At 42.9% G+C, this 26439-nt stretch overlaps 1 protein-coding gene across 1 annotated transcript in view; it reads right to left on the bottom strand.

The window, feature by feature from the left end:
- Positions 1-26439, bottom strand: part of ppm1e (protein phosphatase, Mg2+/Mn2+ dependent, 1E) — a 136369-nt gene that overhangs the window by 4061 nt on the left and 105869 nt on the right. Inside the window, exons 3-6 of the mRNA XM_043718162.2 lie at positions 8994-9193; positions 7799-7987; positions 5470-5613; positions 2564-2657 (exon numbers count right to left, since the gene is read on the bottom strand). Of these exons, the coding sequence (XP_043574097.1) occupies positions 2564-2657; positions 5470-5613; positions 7799-7987; positions 8994-9193 (627 nt within the window). The remainder of the gene's footprint in view (positions 1-2563; positions 2658-5469; positions 5614-7798; positions 7988-8993; positions 9194-26439) is intronic.

Raw genomic sequence — 26439 nt, 5'->3', positions numbered from 1 at the left:
TGTCCAAACTCAGTTCCCTAGTTTCCAACTCCATCCCTCATTCCAGGCTCAGCTGGAGCCTGACTTCATCTTTACTGAGATTTCATAGTTCCTTCTCAGTCACACTGTCTGACTTTGCCCCATCCCCCTATCTCCAATCATATGCTACTGAAATCGCTTGGTTACCTCTGAACTAGGAGAAGGTGAGGATTGCACATGCTGGAGATCAGAGTCAAGGGTATGGTGCTGGAAAAGTGCAGCAGGTCAGGCAGCATCGAGGAGCAGGAGAATTGACGTTTCGGGCATAAGTCCTTCATCAGCCGAAACGTCGATTCTCCTGCTCCTTGGATGCTGCCAGACCAGCTGTGCTTTTCCAGCACCACACTCTTATCTCTCAACTTGACTATCTAAATGTTCTTCTGACTGGTTTCCCATGTTCCACTCTTCAAAAACATCAATTCATACAGAATTCACAGCCAGGCCTTAACCATGATCAATATTGGTTTCTGGTCAAGCAATTTCTTCATTTTAAAATTTTTGTCACGTTTTATAAATCATTCTAAGGTCTCACCCCTCTTCACTACTGTAATCCTCCAACCCCTCAATCATCTGAAGTATCTGCCTCTTCAGCATTCCTTAATTTAATTTAATTTCTCCGCTATTGGTTCATGAGCTCTGGGACTCTTCCCGCTACCTCTCTCTCTAGGCCTCTCTCTGTTGCTTTGATGCTGTCCCACATCTTTGCCCAAGTTTTGGGTCCTATATCCTAAATCCTAATGGAGAGATTGTCTTATGACCAAAGGTCAAATATGGTTGAGACTCTTTTCGTTGGAGTTTGGAAGAAAGAGATGATCTCATTGAAACATGTAGCATTCGTAAGGGTAAATGACATGGTAAATGTCAAGAGTATGCTCCCATCTCATGGGAAAGTCTAGGACCAGAGGGCATAGTTTCAGAATAAAGGGGCACCAATTTAAGACAGAGATGAGGAGGAATTTCTTCTCTGAGGGTTATCAGTTTTGCCATGATCCTATTGAGTGGCAGAACAGGCTTGAGGGACTAAATCACCTACTTTTTCATATTTTTTATGATCTTATGTCTCCTGCTCGGGAACATTGTGTTTTATATTGTTCTTGCGAAATGCCTTGGGAGACCTTTTATTAAAGTCACTTTTTAAATATGAGTCTCTCAAACCAAAATTCATATTTAAATTTACTTAGTGACTGAATATCACATACCTCTAGGGTACAGAATTTCCAAGATTCACAATCTTTTAATTGAGTGAGTTTCTCCTCGTCTCAGTCCTAAATAACAGAGCTATCCTGCTGCCCATTTCTAGACTTTCCTGCCAGGCAGATCAACCTCTCACCTTTTGACCTGTTGAGGCCTCCCAGGTCATTATAGATTTTCAATGAGTTCACTTCTAATTCTTCCAAACTCCATAAGCCATCTGCCCATTCTGCTCAACAGGATGCAGCAGAGGCAGTGACCACAGTGTCTGAGATACAAAGAGTTGGAGGTGTACACACAACTAGCTTTTATGACCCTTTATGTTCCAAAGTGCTTTACAGCCAATGAAGCTCTTTTTCTGAAATTGTAATTGCAGCAAAGCATTGCACAGTAAGCTCCCATAAAGAGCACTATAACTTCCTTAGGTGCAGTCCAATATTTTATCTTAGTTTAATGTCTCATTTGGGAAAATAACAGCACCTCCAACATTGCAGCCGCATTTCAGCTTGGCACTAAGAATGTTGGCCTGAGTAATGGATCCAAATTCACAGTTCAGTGCTACAGCTGATGCAACATTAATAAATCACAAGTTGATTGAAAAGCAAACTGAGTTTAGGCTTCAGTCGCTATCTAGTCATATTCCGCATATGGTCCGCAGATGTGGAAAATTGAGGTGGGCAGGCTGGCAAGGTTTCCTGCCTAAGTTTAAATTTGGGAATCCTAACTGGACCATGTATGCAACCTGAAAATTCCTAACCACTACTAGACAGAGCTAGAGTGAATGACTGGGTCATATGAAGCACTGGAAGCACTTCTGATTTCTATATTTTTTTAAGAATTTGTAGAGACACTGGAGAAAGTGACCATAAGTTTTGAGGATGACTGAAGATCCAAAAGATTATCCTATTAGGGAAGATTGAACAGACACCTTTCTCTCGAATGATCTAAGAGAGGTATTTAAAATGTAAGGTGTTTAAGAAGGCATTTGATACGAGATACCTAAAAAGACAATTCAACTTCTTGGGGAGATCATCACTCAGGGATAGGAGAATTACAATAGTCATGAATAAATCCAGTTGGGAATTATGGAGTGATTACCAAGAGATGAAGAGAATGTAGAACTCGCTCCCACATTTATGTTTTAAGAGAAAGTTGGAAAAACTCATGAGCGTGAAGGGAACAGAGTGCTATGCTGATGGATGAGAGAGGTATGTGTGAAGCATAGACTAGTCGGGTAGATCAGTCTGCTTTTCTGGCCTCCAAGGAATAAAAATCTAGCCAATGTGTCGAGATGAACAGCGGGCATGAGTCTGAAAATATAACTAGGGCCAGTTTCCTTATTTAAAAACCTCACCGATGGCTCTGGAAACAGAGAGGCTTCCATTAACTCGCCAAGCCCCAAACCACACCACACAGCCTCCGAGCGCTTCAATTCGCTGCTTTTCATCCTGAGGGAGGCAAAAGGGAAGAACAAGTCAGAAAACAAAACATACATCAACTCGACTGAGATATTTGGTATAGACATACCATCCATCATTGTTAGGTGTAAAGTGCACAATGAGGCATGCACTCAGAAGGAAGCCACCGCATTGTATCCAAGTGAGTGATGAAAATTTCATGTCATCTGATCAAATATAACAGCAAATAGGCCAAATATTTTAAAACAAGATTCCTAATGTCCAATTTTTAACCTCAAAAGATTTATTACAGTCAGCAGGTCATTCAGCCCACCATGTCTGTCCTAGCTCTCCTTGGGGCAATTCACATGGTGCCATTCTCCTGCCTTTTCAAATAATGGTCTTACTTTCTTTTAAATACATTAATTGACCCCGCCTCTATCACACTTCCAGGCAGTGCATTCCAGACTCTTAACCACACACTGCATGCAAACATTTTTTCTCACCTCGCGTTTGCTTCTTTTGCAAAACACTTTAAATATGTGCCCTCTTGTTCTTGATCTTTTTATGAGCATGAACAATTGCCCCATATCCACTCGGTCCAACGCCTCATGAAGTTGAAAACTTCTGTCTGACATCCTCTTAGCCTTCTCCAAGGAAAACAGTTCCAACTTCTCCAGTCTGTCCTCAAAGCTGAAGCTTCTCACCCCTGGTCAATCTGTTCTGCATGCTCTCCAATGCCTTCACATCCTTCCTAAAGTCCAGCACCCAGAACAGGATGCAGTACTCTAGCTGCAACTGAACTAGTGTCTCATAAAATCACAATTACCTTCCTTGGACTTGTATACTGTGTCCTAGGATCGTGTATGCTTTATGAACTACACTCTCCACTATTCCTGTCACCTTCAATTACTTATTCATCCAGGTCTCTCTCTCTCGCAATCCCTTTAGCCTGTACTTTAGCCAAATTCTTCATAAAATATTAAATAAACCTCATGAACTATGTACATCCTAAACACAATTCTTTCTGCTATAAATCCCAGTTGTCTGTTTATAATGGGAGCTGTCAGATCTTGCAGCACCACCACTGACAGAAGGGTCTAATTATGAACATCCCATTAATACTGAAGAATACAGGGGTGGAAATAAGTACTATCACTAAAGAAATAGCATTAGACAAACTAATGGGGCTAAAGGCAGATAAGTCCCCTGGCCCTGATGGCTTGCAGCCTAGGATCCTGAAAAGTAAACTACAGAGATCATAAAACCATACAGAGGTGGCACTTTGGCCTATCAAGCCAAAAATAGGCTACTACTTACTTTCATCCCACTTCCCTGCACCATGCCCATAGCCTTGAATGTAATGACATTTAAAGGGGTTAACCAGTTACTTAAAGGTTGTGAGGTTTCCTGCCTCAATTACCCTCTCAAGTAGTGCATACCAGACATCCATCACCTTCTGAGTGAGAACATTTTTCTCAAATTCCCTCATAACCTTTCACTTAATGTCCCCTTATTATTAAGACTTCAACTAAAGGGACAAGCTGTTTTTTAATCAACCCGGTCCATGCCCCTCATAAGCTTATAGACCTCTCAGGTTCCCCCTCTCAATCTTCTCCACAGAAAACAACTCAAACCTACACAGCTTTATTTCAGAGCTGAAATGCTCCATCGAAGACAACATCCTATGCAACCCCATCCAGCACAACCACTTCCTTCGTATAGTGCACTGACCAGAACTGCACATAGTACTCCAGCTGTAGCCTAACTGATATCCTATGCAGCTTCAATAATAATCTCTCTGTTCTTATAATCTATGATATGATTCATAAAGGAAAGCATGCCATATGTCTTCTCAACCACCCTATTAACTTGTCCAACAATTTCAGGGATCTGTGAACAAGCACACCAAGATCTCTCTGTTTTCTGAACTTCCTAGTGTCCTGCCATTCATTAAGCACTCTTTATCGTATTACTTCTACCAAAGTGCATCATCTCACCCTTCTGACCACTCTGACTATATCCTAACACCTTCCTCTTCACTGTCAACCACTCAGCCAATCTCTGCATCTCCAAAAACTTACTTACCACCATCCCTCCCCATATTTTCATTTACATCTATGAATATTACAAACAATAAGGGACCCAGTACTTATCCCTGTGATGCTACACTGCACTCCAGTCATACAAACAGCCTTTACCATCACCCTTTAGCTCATATGTGAGGGTGCCAGTATTGGACTGGGGTGAGAGAAAGTGAGGACTGCAGATGCTGGAGTACCAGAGTTGAAAAATGTGCTGGAAAAACACAGCAGGCCAAGCAGCATCCGAGGAGCAGGAGAATCGACGTTTCAGGCATAAGCCCTTCTTCAGGAATGGCCTGAAGAAGGGCTATTGGACTGGGGTGGACAAAGTTAAAAATCACACAACACCAGGTTATAGTCCAACAGGTTTATTTGGAACTACTAGCTTTCAGAGTGCTGCTCCTTCATCAGGTAGCTGTGGAGCAGGATCATAAGACAGAATTTATAGCAAAGATCACAATGTCATGCAACTGGAACGATATATTGAACAAATCTAGAATGCTGTTAAGTGTTCCATCTTTTAGAATGGGTTGCAGGTTTTGGTTCATTAATATGTAAATCCCAGAACTTCTTCTAAGTCACATTCTCGAGATGACTTAAGGTTTTATATTAGAAAAGGTGACATCTCAGACAATGTATTAAAGGTTAGAGGTTAGACTGCAGGCAGTCAATCCATATAACATTTTATAAATTCCTACTTTGAAATTTAATTCCGTCTCCTTCCTTAGCGCCTGTGCACAAAATAAATGACCAACGCTTTGAGATTGCTGACCAGTTACCTCTCTGTCGGGTTTGTGAGGTTTCATCAGTTCCACTGCCTGGCCCTTGCGCACCATCATCACCTGGGAGTCACCCAGCCAGGCTACGTGCAGCATGTTCCCGCGCATAAAAGTCACCACGCCAGTTGTTCCACATCGCAGGTTCTAAAAGTAATGGAATGAGAAGAACATATCTTTGTGTTTGTGCTTTATTCGTACCCTGGCCCAGATCCTCATGTGTATTTCTGACTTTTTCTATGTGTTGGGGGGGAATCTGTATTCCTCTCTAGCTTCCACATAAAGAGATATCTTTAGGCAAATTTCCCCTTCACTAAGCTGACAAAGTATCATTGTGATCTGTATAAAATAATACAGCAGAGAAGGAGCACACCCTGTCAGTGTGACCTCTTTGGAAGGTAAAGTCTTACCAGGGTTCACACCCTGTCAGTGTGATCTCTTTGGAAGGTAAAATCTTACCAGGGTTTTGGACTGCTCTCTCATGAGAGGGATAACTGGTGATGCTTTATTTAAATGGTCACCATGCCTCAGACAAGGGAAGAGAGGATGAGAAGAAGAATCCTTCATGGTAACTTCAGTCAGTGCAGGAATTGAACCCATACTGCTGGTGTTGCTTCTACACTGCAATTTAGCTGTCTAGCCAACTGAACTAAACAACCCTCTCTGCAAGAGCTGAATAGTTATTCTTATTCTCATGCTCTCCTCTCCCTCAACCTGCTGCTATGCCAGTGGTAATGAGCAGAAGTACAGCAGCTGAGGGAAAATTCAAACAAGAGAAAGAAGAGGGAGGGTTTCCTCCTTTATTAATGAAAACCAACAGTGAATATAAAGAGTTCCATTTCTTACCTGCATCTCCCTTTAAGTGAAATAGTAGACAGTGCAATAGTAGGGTACTTCAGTGAAGAGAGGGGGATAATTCTCTATTGAGAAGGACAAGGGCAGCAGATACATGGAACCATCACCTACAAGATCCCCTCTCAGCCATTCACTACCCTGACTTGGAAATGTATCACCATTTCTTCACTGTCGCTGGGCCAAAATCTTGGAACACCCTTGTCAACAGCATCATGGGTGTCCCTACACCCAAGGAGTATGGTCGTTCATGAAAGCAGCTCACTACCACCTTCTCAAGGGGCAATTAGGGATGGCCAGTAAATGATGGCCCAGCCAGTGGCACCTACATCCAGTGAATAATTTTGAAAAAGAAGAAGAGAAAGTCATAGGGAAGCCTAAAAGTCGGTCAAAATGATGAAGGGTTTCAATGAAGAACTAAGCAGTGGTTAGAGATTTAAAACAATCAAAGAAAGAGTGAGGATTTTGGGGGGAGAAATTTCTTCACAGAGTTGTCAAGCTTCCAATTCTATCGTCTGGACTCTGATCCCACAGTAACTTTCAAAAGAAAATGTGCTGTGGAAGAGGATTTATTTGCCTGATAATGGGGGAGAAGCTGGCGGTGTGTAATTAAATCTCTTTCATATTGCCAGTGGAAGTTTTGGGGGATAGTGTATTTGCCTCTGAGCTAGACATGCTGAACTCATGTTTCACTCCTGGAATGAACAGCCAAGGAAGGTAGCACGAATAGACTGAATAGGCAGGGGCTATTTTCCCTGGAGCATGAGAGACTGAGAGGTGACCTTATAGAGGTTTATAAAATCATGAGGGGCATAGATAGAGTGAATAGTGAAGGTCTTTTCTCCAGTATAGGGGATTCCAAAACAAGAGGCATAGATTGAAGGTGAGAGGGTTAAGATTTAAAAGGATCCTGAGGGGCAACTTTCTCACATAGAGGGTGACGTATGTATGGAATGAACTGCCAAAGCAATTGGCGGAGGCTGGTACAATAACAACATATAAAAGACATCTGAATGCGTTAGAGGGAAATGGGCCAAATTCTGGCAAATGGGTCTAGATTACTTTAGGATATCTGGTTTGCATGGACGAATTGGATTGAAGGGTCTGTTTTCCATGCTGTACATCTCTATGAACAAATAGATCAAGTATCAATCTTCAAATCATTCGGAAAAGCCAATGGTGAGCAGTTGGAGCAGGAGAGTCACCTAGTTAGACATGACTCAATGTAGAGTAGGGCTCCTGTACATCCTAGTGATAGTTTACAACCTTTTCAGAAGAAAGCAGCTACAGAAACAGATGTAAATACATGTTTTGCCTGTTTCACAGGTCAGTAAGCACAGGGAACAATGTTTCAAAGAGTCAGTACATGTAGGGCAGGTCATATGTCCTCATATGGTTCTGCAAGATTAACTATAGCCCAGGGAATGTTGTGCAAAATTGTGTGGTTAACCCAGGGGTGGGGTGGGAGGTGATCACTCACCTCCCGGGCGGCCTTTTGAACAAACCGCTCGTCCGTAAGGCGGAAGGCTCGACACAGGGCCTCAGCTGGATCATGCTGGAAGATCTCCTGTCGGACGAGGTTCACATGAAGGTGGATTGAGGCATAGATTGCAGCATCCACTCCTCCATGTCCATCGAACACAGCAAAAAATGACTGCTCCTCCTGGTCCTAGTGAGAGAAGAAAGGAAAGGAGAAGGAGCCGGCATTTCAGTAGCTGACCTGCTACCTGGGCCCCACCAAACAATTTACGGCCAATAAAGCACTTCCTCTCTTTTGAACTGTGGTCTCCTGACAAGTAAGAAACAATCTGAGGACAGCAAGATCCCACAGACAACAACACAACTTGGTAGGCTGAGATCTTAATGAAGACTTAAATGAGCTGTGTTTTAACAAGAGAGTGGCTCAGTTCTGAATGGGAGCAGAATCATTGTCTTAGAGGTCTACAGTCCTCAAAAAAGGCTCTTTGAAACAGTCCAAAACAACCACCTAATTATTCTAATCCCATTTTCCTGCCATTTCCTGCAAATGGCAATTAACCGTGTGATTGAAGAAGAGTAAATTGCAAGGATAAAAAAGCGTTGCATTTGTCTGGCACCTTTCTCAACCACTAGATACCTTAAATCAGTTTACATCAATGCCATACCTTCCCAAAGGGAGGATGAGCCATTTAGAAAGATGGATTAGCAATGAAAGACAGACACAGATATGGACCAGTGGAAGAGTGTCACCAAGTAGTGGAGGCTGCGAGGAATCTGACAGAGGGTATTCTGAGGGAGCAGTCAGTGGAGCTGATTCTCAGTCCCTGTCACTGGGATTCCAGGATTTTGAATAAATGTCGGAAAAGCAAGATGCACCATGTGTGACTGCGAATGCACACAGCTCAACATAGTCTCTGACTACCAGACTCTTCCCTCATCCTCCTTCCTTCCCTCACTCTGCCTCACCACCAACTGTCTCTCATCTTCCCTCTGCCCTGCCTCCACTTTACATTTTTCCTTCTCAACTCAGTTCCTCCCAGTTCCAAACAGTTCTTCTTTATCTCCCCACATTCCCTCATCTTCATGGCTCTTTCTGCCTTCTTCCATGTTACTCTCTCTCCCCCTCACCATCAACTGGGCCCACTGACCACTTCACTGGGACCTACAATGTTGATTCAGGCTTGTAGCTGACTTACCTCTAGATTGAAGAGAGTATTGAAGTCTGGCAGACAGACATGTTTGTCCTCCATCTTCCTGCGCATGTTTTTGATGGCATGAATGGATGTTTCAAAATAGGGATGAGTTCTTCGTGTCAATGGCAAGTCTTTCGCCCAGCTGCAGCAGATTTCATGGAGTTTGTTGAACACCATTCGGGACAGCCTTGTTGAGTCAAACTCTAGAAAAATATAAGACCAATTTCCACATATTAGAAAACAGAAGGGATGTGATCTGATTTATCACCTGAAAACACCTGTGGAGAGAAGGTGAGAAAATGCAAAAACCTGTGGCCCCAGGCAGGTGAAAAATCTTAGCATTAAATGTTTTGGATTTGAGATTGGAGTTTGAGGGAAATAGTCTTTTGTTAATAATATATTGATGACTTCTTTAAAGATTGCAAAGTTTTTACTAACCAGACTACAAGATTGACATTGATGCTTTCTTTGGACATTTTAAAGATTCCTATGGCTTTTTTTTTATGTTATATCATTAATACATTCTGTAGTTTTAAATGTGTGTTTTTTAACTGCTAAATTTTCTCTTGATAGTTTTAGTCAATACAGTTTCAGCTGATTGTAGCCTCAAATCCAAATTCTTGACTCCCCCATCCCTCCCTGATAATCTTTGACTCCCTTGTTAGTTAAGACTTGGTTGCAATTGAACATTGAGGTAATTGCAGTCTGCTTGAAGATATCACAAGGATCACTGTGGATGGAGAAGCCCATTCACAGTATCTTAACTCAAATATGAAGAGGGTCTTTATTATATTTTTTAATTAATTCCAGAGATTGTGCTTCCTTCCCTTACTAATTCTCCAAGTATTAGTCATTCTGTGTGTGCAACAATGAAATTGAGACATTACAGAAGGTAGCCATTCAGCTTGTTTAGCGTATTCTACCTCTTTGAGAGAGTTCCCACTCTGCCTCATCTTTAAGGTGAGTGATGCCAGTGGAGTTAAAATGTTTCATTGAATGTGAATTAAGGCACTGATGATCAGACACAATCGTATTGAAGAGCAGAACAGGCTTGAGGTGTCATGTGGCCTGTTCTTCCTTCTTTGCATCAGAAATGTTTTAATGCTTTGAAAGGCTGGTTCAGAATCAATAGCAGCAGGCTATTTCCGATTCTTGAGTTAAAGGTTATCTAAGATTACAAAGAGATCTTGATCAGTTGGGTTAACGTGCTGAAGAGTAGCAGATGAAGTTTAATTTGGATAAATGTGAATATTGCATTTCGGTAAAACAAATAAAAACAAGACTTGTACAATTAAAAGTAGGTTTTTGGGCAGTGTAGAACAGAGAGACCTCAGGATTCAGGTACACAGTTCTTCGAAGTTTGCATCGCATGTAGTCAGGGTGGCTAAGAAGGCATTTAGCATGCTTGCCTTCATTGCTCAGATCTTTGAGTGTAGGAGTTGGAATGTCATGCTGAGGTTAAACAGGACATTGGTGAGGCCTCTTCTGGAATACTGTGTCCAGTTCTGGTCTCCTTGTTACAGGAAGGATTTTATTAAGCTGGTGATGGTTCAGAAGAGATTTATCAGTATCTTGCTGGGAATGGAAGATTTGAGTTATAAAGAGAGGCTGGATAGGCTGGAACTTTTTTCACTGGAGCAAAGGAGGTGACTGATAGAGGTTTATAAAATAATGAGGAGTATGGATAAGGTGAATGGCAAGTGTATTTTCCCTGGGGTGGGAGATTTCAAGATTAGGCAGCATAATTTATGGTGAGAGGGGAATGATTTTTAAAAAGACATGAGGGGCAGTTCTTTTACAGAGAGCGGGATTCATGTGTGGAATGAACTGCCAGAGGAAGTGGTGGATGCGGACACAGTTATAGTGTTTAAAAGACGTTTACTTAAGTATATGAATAAGAAATGTTTGGAGGGATATGAGCCACGCCCAGACAGTTGGGACTAGTTTAGTTTGGGATAATGGTCAGCATGGACTTGTTGGACCGAGGGGTCTGTTTCCATGTTGTATGCCTCTATGACTATGGTGTTTCTGTATGGTGATCTTGTCCAAGTATTTATCCAGTTCCTTTTCCAAAGTTAAAAATTACACAACACCAGGTTATAGTTCAACAGGTTTGTTTGGAAGTACGAGCTTTCAGAGTGCTGCACCTTCATGAAATAGCTGTAGGGCAGGACCATAAGACACAGAATTTATGGCAAAAGATTACAATGTCACACAACTGAAATGATATATTGAACAAACTTAGGTTTCTGTTAAGTCTTTCATCTTTTAGAATGGATTGCAGGTTCCAGTTCATTAATGTGTAAATCCCAGAACTTCTTTTATGTCACATTCTCGAGACAAGGTTTTGAAAAAAAAGGTGACATCTCAGCTCAGACAATGCATTAAAGGTGAGAGGTTAGAGTCTGTCTGTATCCCAGTCTTGAGTCAGACTGGTTCCATTTCCAAAGTGGAATTTATAAAATATTACATGACTAAACTGCCTGCATTGACTGCCTGCAGATTGTACACTTTTTGAGCAAAATAGCATGTATCTGCAAATATAATTCTGTAAATGCAAATTCGCCCTCTAGACTTATCTGTATGTATGCGTGCATGGGAGACAGAGCATGTTCAATCAATCTGTCAGTTGCATGACAATGTAATCTTTTGCTATAAATTCTGTGTCTTATGGTCCTGCTCCACAGCTACATGATGAAGGAGCAGCGCTCCAAAAGCTAGTGCTTCCAAATAAACCTGTTGGACTGTTAGCTGGTTTTGTGTGATTTTTAACTTTGTCCATCCCAGTCCAACACTAGCTCCTCCACATCATGACCTTTTTTCAAAGATTATTATTGACTAAAATAGGATAAATAGACAAAGTCTTTTCCCTAGGATCAGGGAGTCCAGAACTAGAGGGCATAGGTTTAGGGTGAGGGGGGAAAGATATAAAAGAGACCTAAGGGGCAATTTTTTCACGCAGAGGGTGGTGCGACTCTATGACTCTGAATCATTAATGTCACATTAGACTGGTTTGTATTTTTGAATGGTTTTCAGCCTTCAGGAAGAGAGACTGCAGATTGTTGTGGCACAGAGGAATCTGGGTATCCTTGTAATAAAGCCCATAAGATATAGGAGCAGAGTTAGGCCATTCAATCATAGATGATATGTTTCTCAACCCCATTCTCCTGGCTTACCCCTTTTACCCTTAATCCTCTGACTAATCAAGAACTTATGTATATCAGTCTTAAATATACTCAATGATGTGACCTCCACAACCTTCTGCAGCAATGAGTTCCACAGATTCCTCACCCTCTGGCTGAAAAAATTCCTCTTCGTCTCAATCACAAAAAGTCAGCATGCTGATGTAGCAAGTAATGAGGAAAGGTGCATGCAATGTTGGCCTTTATTGTGAGAAGAAACAAAAGCCTTCCTATGACTGTACAGGACATTGATGAGAGTGCATACAGAGTACTGTGCAACTAAACATGCATAACCCAGGAGAAAAATCACCAGGTCATTAAAGACTGTGTTTTTGCATGTTCTTTGAGCACTTCATTACTATATTTATAATAGCATCGGACATGGAGATGTAAAGATGGTTTGACTGACAGTCAGTGATAGTCCAATCTAGTGATGGTGAGTCTGTTTTACTTTCACATTGATCGGTTTCATGCAGATGTAAATGGTGGACAGCCAAAGGCAGGTGGGCAAGTGTTTTGACAGGAGGTCATTTGACAATATTCCTGAGCAGGAAAAAAAACAGTAAACAATGTTAATGACACACAAACTGATCACCTTGTTATACATTACCTCCAAAATGGTGCTAGAACATAGAACATAGAAGAATACAGCGCAGTACAGGCCCTTGGGCCCTCGATGTTGCGCCGATCCAAGCCCACCTAAACTACACTAACCCACTATCCTCCATATACCTATCCAATGCCCTCTTAAATGCCCATAAAGAGGGAGAGTCCACCACTGTTACCGGCAGGGCATTCCATGAACTAACGACTCGCTGAGTGAAGAACCTACCCCTAACATCAGTCCTATATCTACCCCCCCTTAATTTAAAGCTATGCCCCCTTGTAATACCCGACTCAATACGCGGGAAAAGGTTCATACTGTCGACCCTATCTAACCCCCTAATCATCTTGTACACCTCAATCAAGTCACCCCTAAACCTTCTTTTCTCTAGTGAAAACAGCCCCAAGTGCCTCAGTCTTTCCTCATACGATTTTCCTTCCATACCAGGCAACATCCTGGTAAACCTCCTCTGCACCCGTTCCAATGCCTCCACATCCTTCCTATAGTATGGCGACCAAAACTGCACACAATATTCCAGATGCGGCCGTACCAGAGTCTTATACAACTGCATCATGACCTCAGGACTCCGGAACTCAATTCCTCTACCAATAAAAGCCAGGACGCCATATGCCTTCCTCACCGCACTATTTACCTGGGTGGCAACTTTCAGAGATCTGTGTACATGGACACCAAGATCCCTCTGCTCATCCACACTACCAAGTATCCGACCATTAGCCCAGTACCCCATCTTTTTGTTATTCTTCCCAAAGTGAATCACCTCGCACTTAGCTACATTGAATTCCATCTGCCACCTTTCTGCCCAGCTCTGCAGCTTCTCTATATCCTGCTGTAACCTGCCACATGCTTCCTCACTGTCAACAACTCCTCCGACTTTCGTGTCATCCGCAAACTTGCTCACCCAACCTTCTAACCCCTCTTCCAGGTCATTTATAAAAATGACAAACAGCAATGGTCCCAAAACAGATCCTTGCGGAACACCGCTAGTGACAGCACTCCATGAAGAAACTTTGCCATCAACTACTACCCTCTGTCTTCTTCCATCCAGCCAATTCCTAATCCAAACCTCCAACTCACCCTCAATGCCATATCTCCGTATTTTCTGCAGTAGCCTACCATGGGGAACCTTATCAAACGCCTTACTAAAATCCATATATACCACATCTACCGCTTTCCCCTCATCAACCTCCTTCGTCACCTTTTCAAAGAATTCAATAAGGTTTGTGAGGCACGACTTTCCCTTCACAAAACCATGCTGACTATCCTTGATCACATTATTCCTATCTAGATGTGCATAAATCCTATCCCTTACAATTCTCTCTAAGACTTTGCCCACAACAGAAGTGAGACTCACTGGCCTATAGTTACTAGGGCTATCCCTACTCCCCTTTTTGAACAAGGGAACCACATTTGCTATCCTCCAGTCTTCTGGGACTACTCCTGTAGACAAAGAGGACATAAAAATCAAGGCCAATGGCTCTGCAATCTCCTCCCTTGCTTCCCAGAGAATCCTAGGATAAATGCCATCAGGCCCAGGGGACTTATCTATTTTCACCTTTTCCAGGATTTCCAACACCTCTTCTCTACATACCTCAAAGCCATCCATTCTACTTATTTGTGCCTCAGTATTCTCATCGACAACAATGCCCTGTTCCTGAGTGAATACTGAAGAAAAGTATTCATTCAGTGTCTCCCCAATCTCTTCCGCCTCCACACGCAACTTCCCCCTACTATCCTTGACTGGACCTATTCCTACCCTAGTCATTCTTTTATTCCTAACATACCTATAGAAAGCCTTAGGGTTTTCCCTAATCCTATCTACTAAGGACCTTTCATGTCCCCTCCTTGCTGCTTTTAGCTCTCTCTTCAGGTCCTTCCTGGCTACCCTATAACTCTCAATCGCCCCAATTGAACCTTCACGTCTCATCTTGAGATAGGCCGCCCTCTTCCATTTAACAAGGGATTCCAATTCCTTATTAAACCACGGCTCCCTCGCACGACCCTTTCCTACCTGCCTGACAGGTACATAATTATCAAGGACACTCAATAGTTGCCCCTTGAACAAGTTCCACATATCATTTACACTCTTGCCTTGGAGTCTACTTTTCCAAGCCACACATCCTAAGTCATGCCTCACCGCATCATAATTTCCCTTACCCCAGCTATAATTCTTGCCCTGTAGTACACACTTATCCCTCTCCATCACGAGTGTAAAAATCACCGAATTATGGTCACTATCCCCAAAGTGCTCACCTACCTCTAATTCTAACACCTGGCCTGGTTCGTTACCCAGAACCAAATCCAGTATGGCCTCACCTCTTGTTGGCCTGTCTACATATTGTGTCAGGAAACTCTCCTGCACACATTGAACAAACACTGACCCATCTAACGAACTTGAGCTATAGCTTTCCCAATCAATAGCAGGAAAGTTAAAGTCCCCCATAACAACCACCCTATTACTGTCACTCATCTCCTGAATCACCTTCCCAATCCTTTCTTCAATGATTCTAGGACTATTAGGAGGCCTGTAAAAGACTCCTAACAGGGTGACCTCACCTTTCCTATTCCTAACCTCAGCCCAAACTACCTCAGATGGCAAGTCCTCATCCATCGTCCTTTCCACCACTGTAATACTATCTTTGACAAGCAATGCCACACCTCCCCCTCTTTTACCCCCACCTCTAAACCTACTATAACATTTAAATCCCGGAACCTGCAACAGCCAATCCTGTCCCTGTTCTAGCCATGTCTCCGTAATAGCCACAACATCGAAGTCCCAGGTACCAACCAACGCTGCAAGTTCACCTACCTTATTTCGTATACTTCTTGCATTGAAGTATACACACTTCAAGCCACTTCAAGCCACTTCCCTGTTTACAGGCACCCTCCTGCAGCATGATACCTACATTCAGTGGCAATAGGGCTAGACAATGGGACTAGCAGAGTGGCTCTTTCAGGCCGTCATTCCTGATGAAGGGCATTTGCCTGAAACTTTGATTTTCCTGCTCCTTGGATGCTGCCTGACCTGCAGTGCTTTTCCAGCACCACTCTAACCCTGGCTCTTTCAGGAGCCAGTATAGACATAATGGGCTGATTCTACGTCAAAGTGTTACTGCTTTATCATTCCCGGAATTGTGTAACCAGATTTAGAATTGTGTGAGGTCAGAGTCAGGCTGAGCTGTAAGGACTGTCACAGTTGAAGAGCTGTGACTGAGGGCTTTGGTTAGGTGCATGTTGTCACGTGAATGAATGAGACGTGACCAAGTATGAGCGAGTAAGTAAGTAGCGAATAAGTGAGTGGTCAGTGAGTGAGAAAGTGGAGTTGGGGAAGGGTGCACACCAGAATTGGTTGTGACTCTGTGAAGAAAGGAAGTAGCTGGGAATATTAACAAGAGATAATTAAAATTCCTTTATAAACAGAGCAGTCAAACCTCTCAAGACAGCGTTACAGAGCTCACTTCTCGCAGAGTCAGCTGTTAATGATAATCAAAGGCTGCCCTTCTCAGGGTTTCCCCACACACAGTCAGAAAGCAGGTACTTACACACAGTCACTGCAGTTCTTGGGTCTAGCATGAGGAAAGGGAAAGGGTTGCCTTTCAGACTGGAGGTCTGTGACCAGCGGCGTGCCATAAGGATTGGTGCTGAGTCGACTGTTTTTGTCATTTATATAAATGATTTGGATGTGAATATAGGAGGTATGGTTAGTAAGTTGGAATTGGAGGTGTAGTGGACAGCGAAGGTTACCTCAAAGTTCATCTTGATCAGATGGGCCAATGGGCTCAGGGGTGACAGATGGAGTTTAATTGAGATAAATGTGAGATGCTGCATTTTAAAAAGGCAAATCAGGGCAGGGCTTCTACATGTAATGAGAAGGTCCTGGGGAGTGTTGCTGAACAGAGACTTTGGTGTACAGATTCATAATTCCTTGAAAGTGGAGTTGCAGGTAGATAGGGTAGTGAAGAAAGCATTTGGTATGCTTGCCTTTATTGGTCAGTGAATTGAATATAGGAGTTGGAAGGTCATGTTGTGGCTGTACACGACATTGGTTAGACTACTCTTAGAATACTGTGTGCAATTCTAGTCTCCCTGCTACAGGAAGGATTCTTTTTAAGATTCCCTACAGTATGGAAACAGGCCCTTCGGTCCAACAAGTCCAAACTGACCCTCCCAAGAGTAGCCCACCCAGACCCATTCCCCGACCTTACATTTACCCCTGACTAATGCATCTAACACTATGGGCAATTTAGCATGATCAGTTCACCTGAACTGCACATCTTTGGATTGTGGGAGGAAACCGGAGCACCCGGAGGAAACCCACACAGACATGAGAAGAATGTGCAAACGACACAGTCACCCGAGGTGGGAATCGAACCTGGGTCCCTGGTGCTGTGAGGCAGCAGTGCTAACCACTGAGCCACCATGCCTCCCATGTTGCAAAACCTGAAAGGATTCAGAAAAAATTTACAAGGATGTTACCAGGGTTGAAGGGTTTGAGCTATAGGGCGAGGCTGAATAGGTTGGGGCTATTTTCCCTGGAGTGTCAGAGGCTGAGGGGTGACCTTATAGCATTTTATAAAATTATGAGGCGCATGGATAGGGCAAATAGACAAGACATTTTCCCGGATTGGGAATCCAAAATTAGAGGGCATAGATTTAAGGTGAGAGGGGGAATATTTAAATGGGATCGAAAGGGCAACCTTTTCACACAGAGGGTGGTATGAATTGAGCTGCCAGAGGAAGTGGTGGAGACTGGAACAATTACAACATTTAAAAGACATCTGGATGGATATATGAATTGGAAGGTTTAGAGGGATATGGCCCAAATACTGGCAAATGGGATTAGATTCATTTAGGATATCTGGTTGGCATGGACAAGTTGAACCAAAGGGTCTCTTTCTGTGCTGTACAACTCTGGTGATTAACACATACTTTCCAATAAAAACCTCCGCTCCATGTCCCATTTCTCTCACCCAAAACCAGGAGATGTGAGACATGTTTGTGATGTGTGTGTTTATGTAAGTTTGTATCTGTGTGTCTGTATGTATTTGTGCGAGAGTGTGTGTAAATCTGTCCAAGTATATGTTTATGTGTATGTATATGCATGCAAGTACATGTTTATGTGTATATGTACCTGCTCATGTGTATGTTAATGTCTATGTTAGACAGATTCCTGACTGATGGTGTCCATCGGTTGTGACCAGCTCAGAGGATGAGGAGAGGACAGGACAGGAGACAGAAAAGTAGTAAAACTGCAAACAAAAGGGGAATGAGTACTTGATTATTCCTCCTGTAGTTTTAGGGACAAATGAAAAGGAGCAGAGATCCTAAGCTGGAAATTCCCATCATGCTGCTCAAAATCTAAGTGTCAGTCATGGCTCAGTAGGTAGTGCTCTCACCTCTGATTCAGGAGGGTAAGTCACTCAGACCCCATGCTTAGACCAGAACACAAGGCTAATGCTTCAGTGCATTACTACAGGAGTGCTACATAGCTGAAGGAGACAATAAGCCGAGGACCTGTTTGTCGAACCCCTCAAGGGGCAGTAAAAGAAAAGACAACATGATTTTGAAGAATGATTCTCCTCAGCATCCTGGTCAATTTTAATCCCTCAATCAACTTTACAGATTATCTGATCACGATCTATTTGCTGCTTATGCAATTTTACTGTACACAAACTGATCGCCATAAGTCTCTATTACAAGAGCGATGGCTACACTTCAGAAGATTTGGACCATCCTGAAGTTGCGAAAAGCTTTATGTAAAAGACCAATCTTTTTCGTTTAACAGTAGCTTACCAGAGAGTGGCAGTAAGGGTTACCGGACTGGAATTTAAACTGGAGTACTGAGCGTTTGCTTCTCCACCCCCAACAGGTGCTCAATAAAATTTCCACACAATAAATAATTACTGGAAGGCCGTGTGGAAAAGATCCTTCTGTCTCGGCCAGGCTGCAGTGTGCAGTATTACTCATCAATCATTCACAGTAGGGTAGGGGGCCTGAGAACACATAGCTGACTCAGCAAGCAGTGACGAGCAATCATGCAGAAACCTATCCCTCCCTCTCAGCAGCAGGCTGTGTCATATCAGTGACTCAGTACAGTACCTATCATGTATCTTTCCGAGTGACTAGTAAACTCAGTCCAGGTCCCTTTATTCTGTGCAGTCAACGTCAAACACTTCACTTCTCCTCAGCTGACTCTCATGAACATGTTATTGTTTGCAAGGGGTTTTCAAACTAATACCTTAAAAAAAAGGTTCAACTTTTCATTTTCAACCTGTTTTGCTAGCACGTTGTCAAGCTCAAGGCACATGTCAGGAGTGTGATGGAGTACTCTCCACTTGCCTGGATAGGTACAGCTCCAACAACATTCAAGAAATTTGACACCATCCAGGACAAAGCAGCCCGCTTGATTGGCACCACATCCACAGCATCCACTCCCTTCATCACTGACACTCAGTAGCAGTGTACTGACTGCAAGATGCACTGTAGAAATTTGCCAAAGATCCTTAGACAGCACCTTCCAAATCCACAACCACTTCCAATAAAAAGAACAAGGGCAACAGATACATGGGAACACCACCAACTACAAGTTCCCCTCCAAGTCATTCACCATTCTGACTTGGAGATATATCATTGTTCCTTATGTGTCACTGGGTCAAAATTCTGGAACTCCCTCCCTAACAGCATTGTGGGTCTACCTAAAGCATAAGGATTGCAATGTTTCAAGAAGGCACTTCACTACCAGCTTCTCAAGGGGTAATCAGAGATGGCTAATAAACACTGATCTTGCCAACAATGGATACATCTCATGAATTAATATTTAGAACTTAATTCCAAGCTGATCGAATACCCTAAGGTTTGTCCAGTTCCATGCTGGTTTGCTGGTTGATGTAAGAGACTGGGCCCAGTGGTGCTGAACGGACAGCTCTTTCAGTACTCTCTCCCCCTCTGTTATGACTGTGTGAAACCAGATTCTGACCATTCTTGATCATAAACTGAGCTTTCTCCTATTCTGCCCATATTACCCAGTATTTCCAACTGAAATGTTCTCAGCAGGTGAGACACCTATCAATCTGTGAGTAGTTTGAGCATTTTGTATCAATCTGGATGCAACCAGTTGTTGAAACAGAACTCAAGGCACCTATTTTTGTGGATAGAGTTTATTGACTACTCAGTCTTACAGTTCTTTCCACCACCCTGGTGCTACAAGTGGTCCCAACATAAGATTTTTTTAAAGTCACGAGTAACCTTGTAATCAATCTGTTCAGAGATTTTATTACACACCTCTGGAGCTGGTGGGACTTGAACTCAGACCTTCTGGCTCAGACCTCTCTTACTACCCCTGCACTAAAAGAATATTTCCAGTTCCTACATAATAAATTGGCACGAGCCATTTCATCTTAACCTTAAATAAAGACATTAACAATCTCAACAATATGACTAACTCAACACTGGCATCTTGCTGGTGTCATACATCACTGAGAGAGGGCAGTGAATAGTGTCCCTGACTGATCCAGGAGGCACACATTCAAGTCCCACCTGCTGCAGTTGTGTCAATAACAGATCAATTAGAAAATCTCAACATCACACAGACAGTTTCACTTTCTCTGGGAACCTGCTGTTTTCCAGAGTTACCAATAATGATGGTTGCAGCTCAGATTGTCAACCACAAAATTCTCCCACTATCACCATCTGCCATTGGCATGTATTTAAAGAGTTTACAAATAGCCAAGTTAGCTGTGTTATGAATGCAACTTGCTCAGCCATCCTACAGACTGCACCACAAAACTTCCTCTGGATATTTTATACATCCCTTTAATTGCTTAGACCAAGGAGTCAATTCTGAGCTCATTATTTCAGTCTGTCCCTTCATATTTCTTACGTTCTATTCCAAAGATTGGCTTCAGATTTCTCAAAAGACTGTAAATGAGACTGATTGCCATCTCATGTCTCCTCAAGATTAAGCCAGAAGGAGGCAAATGCAACAGACGAATTATAAAATGATCAGAGTGTGCAGCAAGGTTCATTCAGGTGTGTAACATGATCTGCACAGGCGAAGTTAGCATAACTTGTACAGGTGTGTAATATGGTGTGTATTGGCATGTAACATAGACTGTACATGTGTATAACGTAATCTGTACAGGTGTTTAACATGACCTGTACAACTAAAACATGGTCTGTATATGTGTAACATGGTTTGAGCTTTTATTTCACAAAATGAATACATACCATGTTGCAATGTTTGAGTTTTTGAAAACAAAATGGGGTCTGTGGAAAGGAGGGGTTGTTGTACTGCAAGGTTTGAGAAGGAGTCTCCCTCCGCTGACTTCGACGGAGTGTTATCCTGGGCAGAAAAGATTGTCCAGTGGGGAGAGACTTGGATTGGTGCTCTCTGAGACTCCAACAATGAGCAGAGATCTCAGAATTCTTCAGAGAATGGATAGCCTCAATGGCTGGGACATCTGGAACATGGTTCAGCCACTGAGAGGAGAAATTCCTTCACTCACAGGTTTATCCATCTGTGGAATTCTCTGGAGTACTCAGTGTGTCTAAGACTGAAATTAATCATTTTTTTGGGACTAGGGAACTGAAATGATATGACGTGAGTGAGGGAGGTGATGTTGAAATTGAAAATCAGCTGCGATATTGTTGAATGGTAGAGCAGGCGCAAGGGGACAAATGGCCTCTCCAGCTCCTATTTGTTAAGTTGTCCTGAGGAAGATTTCCCTCCTGTATGATGTTGGTGCAGAGTGAGGGGCTGTCCCCATCAGATGGAGGCTCCTTGGCCAACCCCATCACCCCAAAGCAGTCACCCCAGGTTCCTTCTGTGTTCAACCAGCTAATAGTGGATATCTAAGCCCATAAGAAATAGGAACAGGAGGAGGCCATTCAGCTCCTTGAGCCTGCTGTATCATTCAATAGGATCAAGGCTGACCTGACATTCCTCATGTTCACTTTCCTGTCTTTTCTCCGTAACCCTTCATTCCCCAACAGATCAAGAATTTATTTATCTCTTGTCCCCACAAGCCTCTGTGGCAAGAAGTTCCAAAGACACTGAACCCTCCAAGAGAAGTAATTCCTCCTCATCTCAGTCTTACATTGGTGCCCCTTTATTCTGAGACTGTTCCATTCTCTTAGAAATTTACCCTGTGAAGCCCTTTATGAATCTTATCTGTTTCAATGGGATCATTTCTCATTCTTCTAAACTCCAGTGAGTAGAGTCTCAACTGGTTTAGCTATTGCTCATAAGATAATACCTCCAGGATCATCCTAGTCAACTTTCCTGAAAGACCTCCAATGAAATGATATCTTTCCTAAATAAGGAACCAGAACAAGAAAATTTTCTGATTCAGTATATGGATGTATCTACTAGAGAATATGCAAAATGTGACCTATTCTTGAGAAATAAGGCAGGGCAAGTGACTGATGTCAGTGGGGGAGCATTTTAGGACCAGCAATCATAATTCTTAAAATAGTGATGGAAAAGGATAGACTGGATCTAAAAGTTGAAGTTCTAAATTGGAGGAGGGCTTATTTTGACTTTCAAAAGCTTATTGGGGGCAGATGTTCGCAGGTAAGGGACAGCTGGGAAATGTGAAGCCTTCAGAAATGAGATAACAGGAGTCCAGAGAAAGTATATTCCTGTTAGGGTGAAAGGAAAGGCTGGTAGGTATAGAGAATGCTGGATGACTAGAGAAACTGAGGTTTTGGTTAAGAAAAGGAAGCATATGTCAAGTATAAACAAGAGAGATCGATTGAATCCTTAGAAGAGTATAAAGGCAATAGGAGTATACTTAAGAGGGAAATCAGTAGGGCAAAAACGGGTTATGAGATAACTTTGGCAAATAGGGTTCAGGAGAATCCAAAGGGTTTTTATAAATACTTTAAGGACAAAAGGGTAACTAGGGAGAAAATAGGGCCCCTCAAAGATCAGCAAGGCGGCCTTTATGTGGAAGCGCAGGAGATTGGAGAGATACTAAATGGGTATCTTGCATCAGTGTTTACTGTGGAGAAGGACATGGAAGATATGGAATGTGGGGAAATAGATGGTGACATCTTAAAAATGTCCATATTACAGAGGTGCTGGATGTCTTGAAACACACAATAGTGGATAAATCCCTGTGGGAAGCTAGGGAAGTGATTGCTGGGCACCTTGCTGAGATATTTGTATCATCGATAGTCACAGGTGAAGTGCCGGAAGACTGGAGGTTGGCTAACGTGGTGCCATTATTTAAGAAATATGGTAAGGAAAAGCCAGGGAACTACAGACCGGTGAGCCTGACATTGGTGGTGGGCAAGTTGTTGGAGGGAATCCTGAGGGACAGGATGTACATGTATTTGGAAAGGGAATGACTGATTAGGGACAGTCAACATGGTGTTGTGCGTGGGAAATCATGTCTCACAAACATGATTGAGGTTTTTGAAGAAGTAACAAAGATGGGTCCAGACTGGTAGACGTGATCTATATGGACTTCATGAGGGCATTAGACAAGGTTCCTCATGGGAGACTGGTTAGCATGGTTAGATCTCATGGAATACAGGGTGAACCAGCCATTTGGATACAGAAATGGCTCGAAGGTAGAAGACAGAGGGTGGTAGTGGAGGGTTGCTTTTCAGACTGGAGGCCTGTGACCAGTGGAGTGCCACAAGGATTGGTGCTGGGTCCGCTACTTTTCGTCATTTATATAAATGATTTGGATGTGAACATAGTTAGTAAGTTTGCAGATGAAACCAAAATTGGAGGTGTAGTGGACAGCGAAGAAGGTTACCTCAGACTACAATGGGATCTTGATCAGATGGGCCAATGGACTGATGAGTGGCGGATGGAGTTTAATTTAGATAAATGCGAGGTGCTGCATTTTGGAAAAACAAATCAGAGCAGGACTTATACACTTAATGGTAAGGTCCTGGGGAGTGTTGCTGAACAAAGAGACCTTGGAGTGCAGGTTCATAGCTCCTTGAAAGTAGAGTCACAGGTAGATAGGATAGTGAAGAAGGTGTTTGGTATACTTTCCTTTATTGGTCGGAGCATTGAGTATAGGAGTTGGGAGGTCACGTTGTGGCTGTACAGGAAGTTGGTTAGGCCACTTTTGGAATATTGTGTGCAATTCTGGTCTCCCTTCCTATCTTGTGAAACTTGAAAGGTTTCAGAAGAGATTTACAAGGATGTTGCCAGGGTTGGAGGATTTGAGCTATATGGAGAGGCCGAATAGGCTGGGGCTGTTTTCCCTGGAGCATCGGAGGCTGAGGGGTGACCTTATAGAGGTTTTTTAAATCATGAGGGGCATGGATAGGATAAATCAGCAAGGTCTTTTCCCTGGGGTAGGGGAGTCCAGAACTAGAGGGCATAGGTTTAGGGTGAGAGGGGAAAGATAGAAAAGGGACCTAAGGGGCAACCTTTTCTTGCAGAGAGTGTTGTGTGGAGCTGCCAGAGGAAGTGGTGGAGGCTGGTACAATTACAGCAGTTAAAAGGCATCTGGATGGGTATATGAATAGGGTTTTGATGGATATGGGCCAAGTGCTGACAAATGGGACTAGATTAGCTTAGGATATCTGATCGGCATGGACAAGTTGGACCAAAGGGTCTGTTTCCGTGCTATATGTCTCTATGACTATATAACGGCTCATAGTACTCCAGATGTGATCTCACCAGCTCCTTGTACAGTTGCAGTAAGACTTCCCTATTCTTCTACTCTTACCTCCTTGAAATAAGGGCCAACATTCCATCAGAGTTTCTGATTACCTGCTGCACCTGTGTGTTAGCTTTCTGTGTTTCGTGCACAAGTACCACCAAATCCCTTTGTATGGCAGCCTACTGTAGTTTTTCTCCATTTAAATAATGTACCCTGAACAATAATTGGAACGGCACAGAGAGAAGTTTTTAGAGCATCTCTACCTGAAATGAGGACACACCGGTACTGCATTAGATTTGCAATCACAGAAACTGACCTCAGTAGAAATACAGTCATCTGTCACTGTCTCCTGTTCCAGTCGCCCCCAGACTCAAACTGTCTGTAATAAAGGACATCATCTCTACTGCAGCGTTTCATTGTGATCTTGCCTCCTTTCAAACCTCTCACTCTATTTTAACCTCATTTACAGCAAGCACTGAGGAATTTACCGCATTCGTGTAATTCTCAAAGGGCGGCTTTGCCCTTGAAAAGATCACACAATTGGCACTAATAACTCAAGGAGCATTTCTAATTTCATCCCACACAATCAGCAAAAGCCAACTGATGAACAGTTGCCTGGCAACATGGTTTCAGACTGTTTGACCTGGCTTTGAGATTGTTATTGGCGTTCTGCGACTCTCACCCGTTAGCTATGGGATCAGTCAGACTTTGCCCCTGACCTAGGAGAGGCTGGTGCTTGCTGTCCCCCCATCCAGTATGCAAACATTGCGTTTTGCAACTCTGAGAAAGTACGGGTCTGACCGACACTAAATACTGGCACACGTTCACACAGCAGCACATCTCCTCTTGTTTAGGCGTGGTTAAGACAAAATTGCAGGCTACAATCTTGTAAGTCCCCAGCTTACAGAATCATTGAATTATTATGGAGCTGAAGGAGGCCATTCATCCCCCGTGTGCCTGCAACAGCTCTACTATCTAATGCCACACTCTTGCCTTTACCCCATATCTCTATTTCTATCCAAAAAAAAATCCAACACCCCCTTGAATGCCTCCATTGAACCTGTGTCCACTACATTTCCAGGCAGTGTATTCCATACTGTAACTGCTAAAGTTTTTTTCTCACATCACCCTTGTTTTATTTGCAGATCTCTTTAAATCCATGACCTCTTGTTCTTCTTTCTTTTAAAAGCAGGAACAGTTTCTCCCTATTCTGGCAGTTCTCTCATGATTTTGAAAACCTCTATCAGCTCTTCTCTCAGTCACATTCTCTCCAAGGAGAACACTCCCAAATTCTTCATTCTTGTAAATCGCCTCTGCACTATGTCCCATGAATTCACACCTTTCCTGTCATGATTCTGCACAGGCCATCCAGTGGATTCAACTCAGTAGCTCCAGCCTCAGATTAGACATAGTCCTGCTGACTTTAAGCATGTTACAATGTGGAGGAAATGAGGCCAATAAGGATTCCCATAGTAACAGCGAGGGAGAGGAGAACAGGCCAGCAGTGAATCACCCACTCGTGTATGAGGAGATATTTCTCAGGATCTTAGGCTTAGGTCCTAGTCTGAACTTGCTAATTCCACCCTTAATAATATTGCATCTTGTTTATTGTTATAAACCATCGCACAGAACGCATGGCACAGAAACAGGCCATTCTGCCCAATTGATTCATGCTTGAAAGGGTTCAGAAAAGATTTACAAGGATGTTGCCAAGGGTTGGAGGGTTTGAGCTATAATGAAAGGCTGAATAGGTTGGGGCTATTTTCCCTGGAGCTTCGGAGGTTAAGGGGTGACCTTATAGAAGTTTATAAAGTCAGGAGGGTCATGGAAATGGTCATTAGCCAAAGTCTTTTCCCTGGACTGGGGAGTCCAAAACAAGAGGGCATAGGTTTAAGGTGAGAGGGGAAAGATTTAAAAGTGACCTAAGGGGCAACTTTTTCACGCAGAGGATGCTGCATGTATGGAATGAGCTGCCAGAGGAGGTAGTGGTACAGTTACAACATTTAAAAGACATC

Source organism: Chiloscyllium plagiosum, unplaced genomic scaffold (genome assembly GCF_037043375.1).
Source record: "Chiloscyllium plagiosum isolate Xiang-an unplaced genomic scaffold, Cpla_swu_hap1 HiC_scaffold_31, whole genome shotgun sequence".
NCBI classification, from domain to species: Eukaryota; Metazoa; Chordata; class Chondrichthyes; order Orectolobiformes; family Hemiscylliidae; genus Chiloscyllium; species Chiloscyllium plagiosum.
The sequence above is the reverse complement of the archived record's forward strand: the minus strand, read 5'-3'. Positions and strand labels throughout refer to the sequence as shown.